General features: G+C 42.6%; 1 protein-coding gene across 1 annotated transcript in view; it reads left to right on the top strand.

Moving 5' to 3' along the window:
• TENM1 (teneurin transmembrane protein 1) overlaps positions 1-15,878 on the top strand; it is a 397,683-nt gene that overhangs the window by 357,766 nt on the left and 24,039 nt on the right. The window contains exons 22-24 of the mRNA XM_037040336.1: positions 15-525; positions 13,737-13,909; positions 15,044-15,279. Coding sequence (XP_036896231.1) covers positions 15-525; positions 13,737-13,909; positions 15,044-15,279 — 920 coding nt within the window. The remainder of the gene's footprint in view (positions 1-14; positions 526-13,736; positions 13,910-15,043; positions 15,280-15,878) is intronic.

A 15,878-nucleotide genomic window follows, 5' to 3' on the forward strand; every position in this document is an offset into this window, starting at 1 on the left:
TCTTCCTCCCACAGGTGATGGTGGCTATGCCAAAGATGCAAAAATGAAAGCCCCTTCCTCCTTAGCAGTGTCACCTGATGGTACCCTCTATGTGGCTGATCTTGGGAACGTTCGCATTCGAACCATTAGCAGGAACCAAGCCCACCTGAATGACATGAACCTTTATGAGATTGCTTCACCTGCTGATCAGGAACTCTATCAGTTCACCGTCAATGGAACCCACCTGCATACCTTGAACTTGATAACAAGGGACTATGTGTATAATTTCACCTACAATGCTGAAGGAGACTTGGGCGCAATTACCAGTAGCAATGGCAACTCAGTGCATATTCGTCGGGATGCAGGTGGGATGCCCCTTTGGCTTGTAGTGCCTGGTGGACAAGTATATTGGCTGACTATAAGCAGCAATGGAGTCCTGAAAAGAGTGTCAGCCCAGGGCTATAATCTGGCCTTGATGACCTACCCAGGAAACACAGGGCTTCTGGCCACCAAAAGTAATGAAAATGGATGGACAACCGTTTATGAGTAAGTTTCTAATTCTTATCATAGGCTTTGTCAGGTATTTATTTGAAATTGTACTACAGTAGGAAAGTGGTTTAGTAATTGCTAGTTGTTATATGCTATTTTCTCTAAACAACCACAATAAAAAATGAAAAGTCAAGGAGAAAATGTTACCCAATTCCTAGGGTTTTGGACCCATTTCTCCAGAGCAGTTTTGCAGAGCATAATAGCAAAAACATAGACTGAATGAAGAATCAAATGTGGCACTGCAGGAGACAGGAATGATATGGAAGTTCATATACTCAAGAAATTTACAACATGCCTCGGACAACAAGATAAATTATATTTAAATGACAAAACTAGAAAATTGTTCCAAAGCAGCAAAGAAGCAAGTGTGGTTTAAGTAGTATTTCTTGATTGCTATGGAGTTTAATGAATGAAAAGTGCATGTGTGCCAGCGCAGGCCAGCCCAGCCCAGCTCAGTATAAGTTGCTGTGGGAGATAAGTGAGAGGTTAGAATGTAAGAAGTGGACCCTGGAAAGCAAGTGTGAAATGATGTGGGTCAAGTGCTGATGGGAAAGCTAGCACTTTGTTGGCTGCTTCTGTGAAACATGGAGCCAGAGTGCTCCTGGACAGGATTGGGCTTCCACCTTCCCCTGCACAAGTCAAAGAATCCAGCACATGTTGGCATTCACAGACTGGATCTGTGATAACTTTGTTTAACAAGGCATTAACACAAGATGTGTCTGACAGCGAGCTACAAGGAGGTGTCATGACACGGAAATAGAGACCATTGTCCTTGCCTTTTAAAGCATGGACAACCTCGTTTGCAACTCAACACATTTAGAAGGCCAGTCCGCTTGCACTCAGCAAGCATCTTTCCCACTAAGGGAACTGCTGAATTTTTAACCAATTTCCTGACTGAAGATCATCCATGGAATCTGAACCTTTGGGCCTGAAATGGCATTAAAATGAAGAATGTGACAAGGGAGGATATTAAGGATGAGGGGTTCTGAGTGTGACTGTTCTATGAGGATATAGGGATTATGTCCAGTCCAAGGAAAGCCTCCTAAGGAAAGCGACCAAAAAATTGGCCTTCAAGATTTGGCTCATTTCCCAAAGAAATGCCACTTATACAAAAAGCCGGACAGCTATTTTAGTTTCACTTAGAAAAATGTATTCAGTTGTTTCTGTTGCAAGTCTTCCTGTATGTTTTGAAATTTTTCTCTTACATCTTAATAACAGTAGTAGAAGCCACTACTCACTGAAGCTTTACTATGTGTCAGGTACTGGGTGAGGTGATTTACATAGACTATTATTTTTGTGATCCCCAAAGTAACATCATGGGGTAGGTGCTGCCCGTACATCTGTTTTACAGATGACGAAATGGAGGTACAGAATGGTTAACTTGTCCTGATTCACACAGGTAGATGTCCAGCACGCAAAGCCCAATGGGCTGAGTCAAGAGCCCACATTTTTAAATAGCTTAAGAAAGATAAAGATTCTAGTGAGAATATCTCTTTAAAAATGTATATGAGATCACACTACAGCTGAAATTAGACAAACTATTTTGAAAGCTAATGTTTGAATTCAGTCAACCAATGAGAAATGGCTTAAGTCTCAACTAGTTTTCAAAATAACCAGTTCAGTCATTTGTTTATTTATCAGATTATCACATTGTACACTTTAAATGTTGTATCTATTTGTTTCTAGAGAGAAGGGAAGGAGGGAGAAAGAGAGGGCTAGAAACATTGAGATGAAAGAGAAACATCAATCAACTGCCTCTGGTGTCCACCCCATGGACTGAACCCAGGCGTGTGCCCTGACCAGGAATTGAACTGGTGACCTTTCACTTTGCGGAAGGATGCCCAACCAACTGAGCCACACCGGTCAAGACACATTATGCACTTTAAATACATATAATTTTATTTGCCAATTTTACCCCAATAGAGCTAGAGAAAAAGAAAACACAAAGTAATCCATGTCACTGTTCATTTATTTATTCAAGAAATATTTCTGAGCTTACCTTGTACTGGAGGGAGACAAGTACAATGTACAGAACTTCAGATGGGGAGGAAATCAGGCAGGATAAGGGAGATCAAGAAGATGGGGCAGAAGGGTTTGATTTCAGGTTGGGTGGTTGGAAAAGGCCTCACTAAGAAGATGATATCTGAGTTCAGTAGTCTCCTTCATCTGTGGTTTTGCTTTCCATGCTTTTTGTTGCCTGTGGTGAACCACAGTCTGAAAATATTAAATGGAAAATTCCATAAATATGTTATAAATTTTAAATCCTGCACTGTTTTTGAGTAGTGTGATGAAATCTTGTGCCCTCCCACTCCTTCCCACCCAGAACATAAATCATCCTTTTGTCCAGCAGATCCGTGCTATAGACACTTCTCACCATTGGTCAATTAATAACCTTTATCAGATCACCTGTGGAGATATTGGTATCTCAGTACTGGTGTTTAAGTCACCCTTATTTTACTTAATAATGGCCCCCAAGGACAATAGGAGTGATGCCGCAACTCACATGTGCCAAAAAGAAGCCGTAGAGTGCTTACTTCCTTTAGGTGAAAAAGCAGAAGTTCTCAAGTTAATAAGGAAAGGGCAGGGAACATGCTATGGTAAGAACAAATCTTGTAGCCATTAAACTGTGAAGATGGAGAAAGAAATTTGTGATTGTTTTTCATTCGCACCCCAAACTGCAAAAGTTACAGCCACAGTGCATGCATGGTAGGTGCTTACTTAAGATGGAAAAGGCACCCTGGCTGGCGTAGCTCAGTAGATTGAGCGCGGGCCTGCGAACCAGGCGATCGCGGTTCGATTCCCAATCAGGGCACATGCCTGGGTTGCAGGCAGGTTCCTTGCAGGCTAATTCCCAGCAGGGGACGCACAAAAGGCAACCATACATTGATGTTTCTCTACCTCTCTCCTTCCCCTCTAAAAATAAATAAACAAATAAAATCTTAAAAAAAAAAGATGGAAAAGGCGTTCAATTTGTGGGTGGGAAACATGAACAGAGAGAGACCACAATCACAGAACTTTTATTACAGTACATAGTTACGTGCTCTATTTATTATTAGTTATTGTTAATCTCATACTGTGTCCAAACTATAAATTAAACTTTATCATAAATGTGCACAATGTACACAAAAAACATAGTCTATATAAGGTTCGGTGCCATCTGATGTTTCAGGCATCCACTGGGATTCTTGGAATGTATCTCTTGTGGGTAAGCAGGGACTACTATACAGGGTGGGGCAAAAGTAAGTTTACAGTTGTTTGTATGGAAAATAATACAATAATTCATAAATAGTAATACAAGAATAAACTGTGTGTTTTATGTACTCACAACTGTAAACCTACTTTTGCCCCAGCCTGTGGAGGGGTGAGGGAATGAGCCATATGGCTATCTGGGGTGGTGGGAGAAAGAGAGAGAACATTCCAGGCAGAGCAAACAGCAAGTGCAAAGGCCCTGTAGCAGGAACAAATCTGATGTGTGCAAGGAAAAATAAGGCATACACTGTGACCGGACTGGAGGAAGAGTAATGGGGAGATGAAATCCATGAAGTAACAGGGATTACTTCGTGTGGAGCTTTGAGTAAGAGGTGGAACCACTGGAGAGTTGTGACTAAAGGACTGACATAGTTTGACTTACATTTTCCAAGCAGCACTCTATGCTGAAAACAGATTTTATGCTGGAAACAGAATACCTAATGTAGAGAGGGTTTGCAATAATCCAGGTGAAAGATGATGACTTAGATCAGGGAGTGCAGGCAGTCAAAGTTGTAAAATCCTAAATATATTTTGACAGTAGATCTGTCAGGACTTGATGACAGAATTGGATGTGAGGTGTGGGAGGAAGAAGGGTCAGCAACTTCAAAGTTTTTTTGCCCTGAGCAACTTGATGTTGGACTTTCCATTTACTATGCAAGGAGTACATTATACCAGGTGAGAGGTCGGGAGTTCCATTTTGGATATAAACAGCCAAGTGAAAATATCAGGTAAGCAATTGGATATATGAGTCTGGAATCGAGGAGAGAGGCTGGAGATTTGAAATTTGGAGATCCAACTTTGGCATCCACCAGCATTTAGACTCCATTAAAAGCCCCCAGATGTGATGAGATCTCCACAGAAATGACTGTAGACAAGGAGGAAAAGAGACCTATAACTGACCCTGGAGCACTCCCATGTTTAGGGTTGAGGATATGAAGAGGAACAGCAAAAGGATTCAGAAGGAAAATCCAATGAGGTAGGAGGAAAACCAGGAGAGTGGGATGTCCCAGAGGCAAAGTCAAACAGGAAACAGTGATCAGCTATGTTGAATACTCCCTGCCAAGTAGAGGAAGATGAGGACTGAGAATTGACCCATCTAGCACCATGGAAATTGTTGAACTTGAGAAGAGCGAGTGCTGTGGTACACTGAGGGACCAAAACGTGAATGGAACATGTTTAAGAGAGACTGGATACACAAATGAGTTTATTAGTGTTATTCATAACAGCAAAAAAGTGTAAGGAACCCATGTGAATCCCATTGTGACTAGCCTAACAAAATGGTGTGTCCATGCCATGGAATATTCATTTGTAAGAAGGAATGAAGTCCTGACACATGCTACAACATAGGTGAACCTCAAAAACAGTACACTACATGAAAGAAGGCAGTCACCGGAGGATAAATATTGTATAGTCCCATTATATGAAATGTTCAGAAAAGGCAAATTCACAGATGTGAGGAAAGGAGTGAATGGAGAATAAATGGTAATGAGTATGGGGTTTATTTGGGGGGTGATGGAAGTGTTCTAGAAGTGGTAACAATGGTTGCACATATTGTGAATGTACTCAAAGCCACTAAATTGTATACTTTCAAATAGTGACTATTATGATATATGAATTGTATCTCAATAATTTTAGAAAGAGTGACTGGAAGGAGAGAGATTAGGGACAGTAAGTGAACAACTGTTCTGAGGAGATTGGCTATAAACAGGATCATGGAAATCGGAGTTGGAGAAATGGAGTAAACAGAAAAAGAGGGTTTTTTTGTTTTTGTTTTTGTTTTTCAATGGGAGAAATACACCCTGGCTGGTGTGGCTCAGTGGATTGAGCACCAGCCTTTAACCAGAAGGTCACTGGTTCAATTCCCAGTCAGGGCACATGCCTGGGTTGCAGGCAGTTGGGGGCATGCGAGAGGCAATTGATTGATGTTTCTCTCCCTTTCTTTACCTGTCTGTAAAAAACTAAAATGATTTTTTTAAATGAGAAAACTATAGCCTATTTGTATGCTAATGAAAATGATACCAGAAAGAGAAGAGAATATAGTGACATCAGGTTGTGTGCCTGGTTCCCACTGCTGGTACATTGATGTATTGTGTGGCAAGCAAGACACATATACTGAGTGCAGCTCAGACCTGTTACCAGGTCTTGGCTGGCAGTGGGTAAAAAAGTATCAACTAACTTCGTTGCTGTTGAATAATCAATTGAGCCACTAACTGATGAGAAACAGAGGCATTCACGTGGGGTAATTATGGCATTTTACAGCCACAAAGAGACAGTAGAGGTCCTTTTACATATCAGGAAACTTGAGTGCCAGATGAGGGAAATAACTTGCCCATTCTCATCACTAGTTGGCTGAGTCTTGAGTCAGGTCTTTGAACTTCTAGTCCAGTGCTCTTCCCACTACTACTACACTGCCTTGTAGAAAAAGGAGTGGGGTTTGGGATTACAACAGTAGCCATGGGAAGGCTGCAGGGCTACAAAATTCCCCTTCTAGTAGCAGAAAAAGAGGAGTGTGATACCACCATGAGACAGAAAGGAAGGCTGAGGATCCATTTCTTCCTTCTCCTACCTACTTAACTCCAGCTAGCAGGATGCTAGAAACCCTCTTGACCAAATAGCACCTGTGCAGAGCAGAACCTCTCTCTTCCTCCCAAAGCAATCCATTCTGGTGCTGAACAAGTCCTCCCCGGACCACTGCCCCATCCCTTCTTACCTGCATATAGAGAAATAAGCAATTGCCAACCTACATAATGTAGCGAATTCCTCCTTTGGTCTGCTCTGCACAAAATCTGACTTTCACTTTTATCGTCAATGCCTCAGCCAGTGGTGAACAACCCTACAAGTTTTTCTTTGTCCTTCTGAAGTTAGGGGACACAAAGTGGGACCTTCTATTCTAATCAAGGTCACAGCTACGCTGACATAGTGGAAGGTAGCCTTGCCCACTGCCACCGTGCCCTCCTTAAAGGACTGGAGCATTTCTCTGTGGTGACAGGGAGGCTGCCTTCTGTGGTTGAACAGGATGAATGGTTTGCTAATGTGGAAATAGAATAGCAGTTCTGAGATCAGACATGCAAAAAGAGAAACAGAAACAGAAGCAAAATTTGGCACAATGGAGGGCTGCTGTGGAGAGAGGTAGCTAAGTCAGTAATGTGTTCAACTTTCAATGATCTGCAGCGATGGGGAGGAGAAATGACATAGGTGACCCTGAGCACTGGATAATCCACATGGGATTTTAAAATGCACCTTGTGCAGTGAAAGAATGTGAGCTTGTATTGTATAGTGTGATATTGTTTAAATAGTCCATTGATTTTCATAATTCCATTTGACTTGGACCAGGATCAAAATTACACACTCCAAGTGTTAGTGCTTGATGCTCGACTACCCCTAAATGTCCTGAGTGTCAGGGGGAAAGCTGACCGCAAAGAAATGGCTAACAGGGAGGCGAATGTCAAGGCAGGAATACTGACCATATGAAGCAGGGGTTCTGGCCTAAGGGGCTGGCGGGCTTCTAATTGCAGTGACCCTGCCACAGTTGAGGTCTGAGGGAAGGGCGCAGACACTCACATGGCAGGCAAGCCTTCTTTGCCCACGAAGCTGCAGGAATAGCCATGATGCCCTTGCTTGTTTCCCTAGAAGTTCTCTGGCAAAGGCTTCTGCCCTAGTAAACTGAAAAGGTCCCAGACTGAGGCCAACAGTGTTAGCTGTGGGTCCACCCTGAGCTGACAGTTCCTCAGGCCTTTGCCCTTTGTGGGAGCCCTCCACTCAAAGGAGGAGATGGTGCATGTACATTATCTCTTGATCTGTGATCTTCTGCTTCTGAAGTTTGTTAGCATATCCCCGACCTCCATTTCACCTCCCCACTCCTCCCACAAAAAAAGAACACTGTTCACTGACAACTTGAAAAACCCCTCGTAATAGCTCTTGGTGTGTTCTAGACTGTTTTACAAATGCTCAGTTTTATGGAAGATGGCTAATGAGAGATTCTTCATCCTCCCTGATAAGATTTAAAATGGATTGAGGGCCCTGATCCGGTACCTCAGTTGGTTAGAGTATTGTCCCAACATGCCAAAGTTGTGCGTTCAATTCCCAGTCAGGGCACACATAAGAAGCAAACAATGAATGCACAAATTAATGGAACAACAAATTTCTCTCTCTCTCTCTCTCCCCCTCCCTCTTCTCTCTGTCTAAAATCAATCAATAAATAAACAAAAAGGAGGATTGGGACAGGGGGCAAGGTAAATAAGCTATGCAGAACTGGCTATGTAAATGGCTAGTCAGTCCAAATACATCAAAATGCCTCCAGTGCTTTCTAGAATCTCAGACTAGAGAGGAAACTAAGGCACCATGTGGTCCAGGCCCTTGCCTCCTGGTTTGATTAAGGAGGACAAACATAGAATGGCCAACTGTTACTTATAAACTGCGTTCCAGAGACAGTCACAAAGGTGACTCCACACCTTTGTGCAGTCACCTGTCTCTCTTTGTGCTTTATGCCCTTGGTAAAGATCAAGAATGGGTAGACAGGACTGTTGCAAGTAATGCTGGGGAGAATTGCAACAGAGACACAGAGTAAACAGCAGGAAGAGAGACTACTGGGAAGATTAGCTGCACAGTACAGGACATCTATGGACGCTGAGCCCGGTCTTTCAACACCACCATAAACAGCCCTGTCTGTTCTCTAACTGCACTGACTCACACTCATATCCACCCCGTCCTCTCCATTTCCACTAGCAGCCTCTTATTTCATTCATTGAGCAAGGAAATGTAGCATGAATCTTCTCTGTGCCAGCCACCGAGAATACAAAGAGGAATGAGACAGTGTCCCCTTCCTCTAAAGGATTGAGAATTTACAGCCAAGTAAGGAAAACAAGCCCAAATGATGAACAATCACAATACATTTAATGAAGGCAAAAAGTTCACGATCTTCTCTTACACAGACTTGTTGAGGCTGCAGCCTCCCAATAGTCTTCCTGCTTCATATCTCCCCTTCCAAGATTCACTGCCACCAAAACACCACTTGAATTATACTGTTTTCACCCTGAAAAAAAATTTTAAGCCTCTCCATTATCTACTGACTACCTGCTTTCCTCCAGAACCTGGTACTCTGATCCCAACATGCCTCTCTAGCCTTATCTCCCACTTTCCTCCTGGAAGAATGCTGTGTTCCTGCAACCTCATCCCTTAAATGTATATCCAATCCACCTGCGTGCTGTTCTTCATGCCTCTGGAATGCCTCCCTCCCTTCTCCAATCTCTACCTAGCAATGGATTGATCTCTACTGCCCTTCCAGGATTCAGATACCACTTCCTTCTCTTCCTTCTCCTCTTCTGCTTAGCCCAGCTCCTTGTTTACAGAAGTACATGGCAATATTCTGGCATTAGAGTGATTCGTGCGCATATCTGATCTGCCTTACTATTTGAATTTCATTCAGCACTGCATCCCCAGTACCTAACATGAGACTGATATTTACTGAATGAAGGACAAGTGAGGATAGAAAGGGATTGTGGACTTGGACCTGAATCTTAGGAATGCTTATTAGGTTACTCAGGGGCCTGGTATAAGAGGGTAAAGAAGGTCTGTTAAAATGAGTAATTAAGTTTTCTTCTATAATCTTCAATAGTTTCCTGAGAGCAAAAGTGGAAAAGCTCCTAGTTTTTACTCTGCATGCTTTAGCTCTGGCTTAAATTGTCCTGAAGGAAAAGGACAGGCTATCCCTTATGAGAAAATAACAGACCCAACGTACTTTTCAGAATGTATAAATATCATCTCCCCAAGTAAACTGTATGCTCCTCAAGGATAAGAATAAGTTCCAAATTTCCCTTACAAATGTTTTTGCTCCACAGTGGTGTGTATGTGCATGCACACAGTGGACCTCTGTGAAATTAGGACAGGAAGGGGCAATTTGATGGCAAATCTCCTCTTATGAAACCCACTTCTGATACCTATGAAGGCCACGGTCGTTGCCTGATGGCACAATTCACCAGCCAGACTTTCCATGCCTGGTTAAGCAAGCGCTACTTCCTGCCTGGGAGGAGGACGTTGCTACCATGTTGTGACCTGAGGGGATCAGTTGCAGCATATTGGCTTGTGCTCTCTGCACCAAAAGATACAGGTACCAAAGGGAAACACACGGCATAAGAGATTTTGATTAAACTTGGTTCTTTGACATTCCGTCTGGAAACACACAGTCCCCTGTGATGGAGGAAAAAAAACACTCAAGCAAGCCATAGGAAATCAAAGGCTCTCTTTATTGCTTTGACTGTGACTAGCTGTACTGGGGTGTGTGAGTGTGTTGAGGAGTACTAGAGTGCTTTGGGGTTTTTTTATTGTTTGTTTCCTTCAGTTTTTTAGAAAAAAATCCTCATCCGAGGATATGTTTATTGATTTTTAGAGAGAGGAATGTGGAGGGGGAGAGAGAAAGAGAAGGAGAGAGAGAAACATCAATGTGAGAGGGAAGCATTGATGTAAGAAACATTGATTGGTGGCCTCCTGTACACACCCTGACTGGGCACTGAGTTGCAACCTAGGTATGTGCCCCGATTGGGAATTGAACCTGAAACCTTCTGGTGTACAGGACAATGTTACAATCAACTGAGCTACTTGGCCAAGGCTTTCCTTCAGTTTTATTGCAATGTAATTGACATACAATAGTACATAATTTTCAGGGGTACAGCATTACTTACATAAGTTGCAAAATGATCATCACAAGTTTAACTAACATTCATCATGTCATATAGATACAAAAAAAAAACGAAAAGAAACAATGGTCTTTCTTACAATGAGAACTTTTAGGATCTGCTCTCTTAACAACTTTCATGTATATATCATACAGCAGTGTTAACTATTGTCATCGTATTGTTCATTACCTCTCGAGATTTATTTATCTTATAACTGTAACTCCATACCTTCTAACCACCTTCTTCCAATTCCCCCATCCCCAGTCCCCACCCCTAGTAGCCACAAATCTGATCTCTTTCTCTGAATTTGGCATGTGCAGGTTTTTTTGGTTTAGGTTTGGGGTTTTTTTTTTTAATATTCCACCTAGAAGTGAGATCATACAATATTTGTCTTTTTCTGTCTGACTTACTTCAGTTGGCATAATACCCTCAAGGTAGAATGCTTTGTTTATGATAGAGTTAAAGTCAAATGTGCATTTTCAAATAAGGATGCCTATTCAGCCACAAAAATGAAATCAGGCAATATAAGTTCCTAGCTCCCCAGTGACTGGCAGGACTGTGGAAAATTCTACCTGATCCTCACACCATTGCCTCCCTTGCTAGAAAAGGACCAGGCAGCAGCCTCAGAGCTAGATCTATCCGGGTAATTACAGTTTTACCTGGGAGTATTTAGCTTTCCTTTCAAAATATACTCCTATCAATTTGGGAAGTGGGAATGGGAACAGAATATATAGGAATGTGGTGGTGCTGCTGAGAATAAACTTTAAAGCATGTGTCGTATTTTGCTGTGTATACTGTATACTTTTTGCCCAAATTTTGGAGGGAAAGTGCACATTATTCATGGGTATAATGATTATATACCATGGGTATAATAATGGTATAAGAATCTGGTGTATAATGCGCACAAAAAAATGTGAATGCACATTATACATGACAAAATATGGTACTCTCGACTGGGCTGGTGCAACTTGGTTGGTTGGGCGTCTTCCTGCAAAGTGAAAGGTTTGATTCCCAGTCAGGACACAGGACTGGGTTGCAGGTTCAGTCCCCTAGTTGGGGTGCATGGGAGAGGTAACCAATTGATGATTCTCTCTCACATCAATGTTTCTCTCCCTCTCTTTGTCCCTCCCTTCCTCTCTCTAAAAATAAGTAAATAAAATATTTTAAAAATGTATCATTTGAGACAAAGAGCACCTATGACTGAGCTTAAAAGGTTTTGGGGGCAGGGAATAAGAAACGGGATTCATCCACAGGCCACTGCTGTTTGATGTGATATTGAGCCCTCGTACCTCTGCTCACGGATGACTCAGTTGGCCTCTGATCTTAGTCATCTTGCCCTGAGCAGTGACCCTTACCTTTAGATACAATCTCGCTTTAAGACCAGGGGCTGAGTGGGAAAGAAGAAAACTGTCCCAAGCTGCAAAGCCCAGTGGAAACCTATATGCATAGCATCTTAGGTAACTTCTTGGTGAAATGTTGAAGAGTGACCTTGCCGAAGATGAGGAAACACCTTAGAAGTCAGCAAAGGGACACCAGAGGTGCTGATGTTGCTTGTGCAAGACAGGAACTGTCTGTGTAATCCAGGTGGAGGGGCTGCAGTCTCCACTGTGAGGCAGGCGTGCAGCAGCTCCCTCCAGGGAAAAGTAGCTGGGTACCTTGGCAGAATTTTTCTCCTAGAAGGAAGACAAGGTTTGGCTGTGTGAGGTGTTCAAGCCCTAACATGTCTGTTTCTCATCAGGGGCCTGCTTCTTGTAGCCTCAGAGCCCCAGAGCAGCGAGGGGGAAACAGGCTGAGCAGGCAGGAGGATTTAGTCATGAACCACAGGCACAAGCAGCACCTTTCGGCCTTTCCTTGATAATGAGGCCTTAGCTGCGTACTAGCAAAATGCCAACAATGCATTTTGTCTGAAATCCAGTTAAACAAAGTTTGCACCCAATTAAATAACTAGGGCTTGGCATGTCTATCATGTCAAGTGTCCTATTTGCTTACTTGTATTCGCATACATGAGTGTTTTAATTAATAGCATGTGTGTGCTCACGTGTCTGTGCTCGTGTCCACACAGAACTCAGCTTCAGCGGGGCAGTGTTGTGTATAACAGCCTCAAGTTCAGGTCTGTCCAATGAAATAAGGTCCAGCTCCTTGTCCCAAACCTACCCAAAACTAATCTAGGTTTTAAAATTTGAGCGACCACCTAGTCTGTGCTCTTGAAAACCGGATGGATTAACACCAAATCACTATATCCTTTCGCATAATTGTTGGGCGAGAAGGTAGCAGAGCCAGACTGCACCCTTGTATCCAGGCTGTATCCTGTTTAGTTTTGGTAAAAAGAATATAATTGTTTAACATTTTAGAAGCAAATAAAAGTGCTTAAATATTTTCTAATTTGCAGCCTGAAAAGAAAACAGTAATGGGTTTCCAAGTACATGTCTTTACTTTTAATGAAGTGTTTATTTTTCATGGTTCTATTGGCAATAAAAGAACAGCTCCACATCAAAAGCCTTCGGGGAAGCAGTTTTCATTTGGAGGACAGTGAGATGGCCAATAATTCTGATGATTTTTTTAAAAAAGTAAACTCACTCGACTTTATTTCTAGATATAGGTTATTGCCTATTATCCCAGGTAATTATTTTTTTCTCCTACCCATATAAGCAAATTACAACACATTATGTGCTATACTCTAAAAAGATAAAAAAAATTAAGTGACACTGAGATCAAGGGGCTACCGAATGTTCTAATGAACATGCTTCCATTATCTTCTGTGCTTGTTCATTTTGTTGCAAGAATGATTCATTCATTTCAAATTTGGCAACTTAAACCGCAGCAGATATAATTTTCCAATCACAATGCAAAGTCAGTTTATTAGCCTTCTCAAGCTTAGGGCCCTGGATGGTGCCTCCGTTTCCTTTGTCAACAGCACCCTCTGCTGGGTTCTGTCATCCATCGCACCTAATAGGATCGACCCAAATTGCAAAAGGGAGGCTGCCCTGCAACATTGCACACAGCAGGACATGATTCATAAACCAGTTTCCCACCCTGGTAATTCATTACCAATTTTTCTTCTGTTAAACAGCATAGCTCAAGAAAGTTATCAAGAATTCAGAAGCTGCAAAAAAATACCTTCATTTGATTAATCATCTCTCTGACCTTTTTCTTTTTATTGAACAAGGTTAATAATACTTGTTATCACTCAAAGCTAAACTGCATTAGCTGGCAAGCGGTTTTTGATTTTGCAAAGGCCAGTTATCACTGCCAAGAGGTTTTGAAGTTGACATTGGTTCCATTCCTCAGGTATGACCCCGAGGGACATCTCACGAATGCAACATTTCCCACTGGAGAGGTCAGCAGCTTCCACAGTGACCTGGAGAAGCTGACAAAAGTGGAGCTAGATACTTCCAACCGTGAAAATGTGCTCATGTCAACCAACTTGACAGCAACAAGTACCATATATATTTTAAAACAAGGTAAGACTATTTCTAACTTCACCTAACTATACTAGCACCTATCATAACTTCTACCTTCAAACCTCTGCACAACCTTTATAAGTAGAATTCACTTCTGTCTAAGAAGATGGCTTCTTCTCCCTATTTTTCACCTCTGGAGGCTGAAATTCAGACAAAACCATCCCTTTCACATGTTCACGAAGCAACCTTGAGGCACATCTCTGTGGGAGTCACGAGATTGCATCCCTGCCAAATCCCCTTTTCCATCAAGTCATTTCCCAGCACCCAACTGTGGGTAAAGCTCTTTTAGGCACTGAAGGAGTTATGGCACAGAAATGGAGTCTGCACCCCATCTGAGATTAACATTCACAATCCGTCCTCACATGGGGGAATAAAAATGATGATTTAGGATATCCATTGAGCAAGAATTGTTAGGGAAATGAGAGAATTAAAAGCCCATTCTATTCAAAGAGAGGAAAGTAAGAGAGAACTGAAATGAGAATGGAAGGGAGGGACACAAGGAGGAGAGAAGAGAAGGAAGGAAGTTGGACTTGGAAAGAGTGTCTTGGAAGCTAAAGTGGAAGTGACTGCACAGAAACTATTTCTCTCTGTCCAGTCTTTAAGGACTCATTCTGTTGTTAGCTTGTGGGACCAGACACAGAACTGCCCCATGTTCACATCCACTGGGAAAGGATCAGTGGCAGCCTGTGTCGGTGTTATTGTTTTGTCAGGTACAGCAACTGTGCTGGCGTCCCCAGGCAGTAAGGATGCTAAATTGAACTTGATACTCTTCTCATGCTAGCTAGCTCCCAGCATATCCAACTGAGGAGGCCAATCCACCAAGTGAGAAAGGGAGTTTGTGAGGGAATTCTTTAAAAGTGAGAGAGGAAAGAAATCAAAAACAGCCTGCAGTATTAGACAGGGGTCTTTTATCCAAAGAACAAGCTACCCCAGCTGTGAAAATAACAAGACCCAAAAGGACAGAGGGCACGTCTGCCTGTCAGATTGTTGTCTAGCCCAGAAGGCAGTCGGGTCCACAGTGCGCCACCTGCTCATCTCCTTCCAAACCTGCCTCCTAAAGCTAAACTTGTCTCTACTCTGCTTCCTGCACTTCCCTCTCTTTCCCTTCTTTTTCCTTTGCTCCTCTGTCTACAGAAAATACCCAAAGCACCTATCGGGTGAGTCCAGATGGCTCCCTGCGTGTCACCTTTGCCAGTGGGATGGAGATCAACCTCAGCTCAGAGCCCCACATCCTAGCTGGGGCAGTGAACCCCACCCTGGGCAAATGTAACATCTCACTTCCTGGAGAGCACAACGCAAACCTCATTGAGTGGCGGCAGCGGAAGGAGCAAAACAAAGGCAACATTTCAGCTTTTGAAAGGAGACTGAGGGTAAGGCTTGACCTTATATAAGATAGAGAATTTGTATTTCATGTTTGAAAACTGCAGAGCCTCCCTGATCTGAAGTCCCATTTCTCTAAAGCTTTGCTAGGTGACTGACTAGCTAATATGATATACTAATTCAAGAGGGGGTGCTAATAGCTGATAATGGTTCGGGATTCTTAAATGAACATTCTAATAGGAGCTTTCTTTGTCATTAGCCAGCTAAAGTGTTCTAATAGTACCAATTTCAGGCACCAGTAAAGTCTGTGTAGAGGAATGAGTTTCATGAGGAAGCTCTCCAGAATCCCTCACCACATGCCCTGGACATGGTTGTCAGCTCCACCAGGTTGACCCAGGTTCCTGGTCTTTTGTACAGTGTATACTTTATTTAGAAAGTCCAGACAGGTGCACACAGAAGATAAAAGAAAAAGTCACCAAATGAGATCATTGCCATGAATACATACATATGAAGGGCCAGAAGGACAAAGGACTAATGAGGTTGGGTAAGTGGTGCTCAAAGAGCGCTACATGGGGGCAGTTAATGATTTAGGAGTTTTCAGGTTCTTACCAAGCACAGTTCACTGTTAACTTGAGCTCTCTCAGTCCAC

This window comes from Sturnira hondurensis, unplaced genomic scaffold (genome assembly GCF_014824575.4).
Source record: "Sturnira hondurensis isolate 20B ecotype Veracruz unplaced genomic scaffold, ASM1482457v3 Scaffold0002633, whole genome shotgun sequence".
NCBI lineage: Eukaryota > Metazoa > Chordata > Mammalia > Chiroptera > Phyllostomidae > Sturnira > Sturnira hondurensis.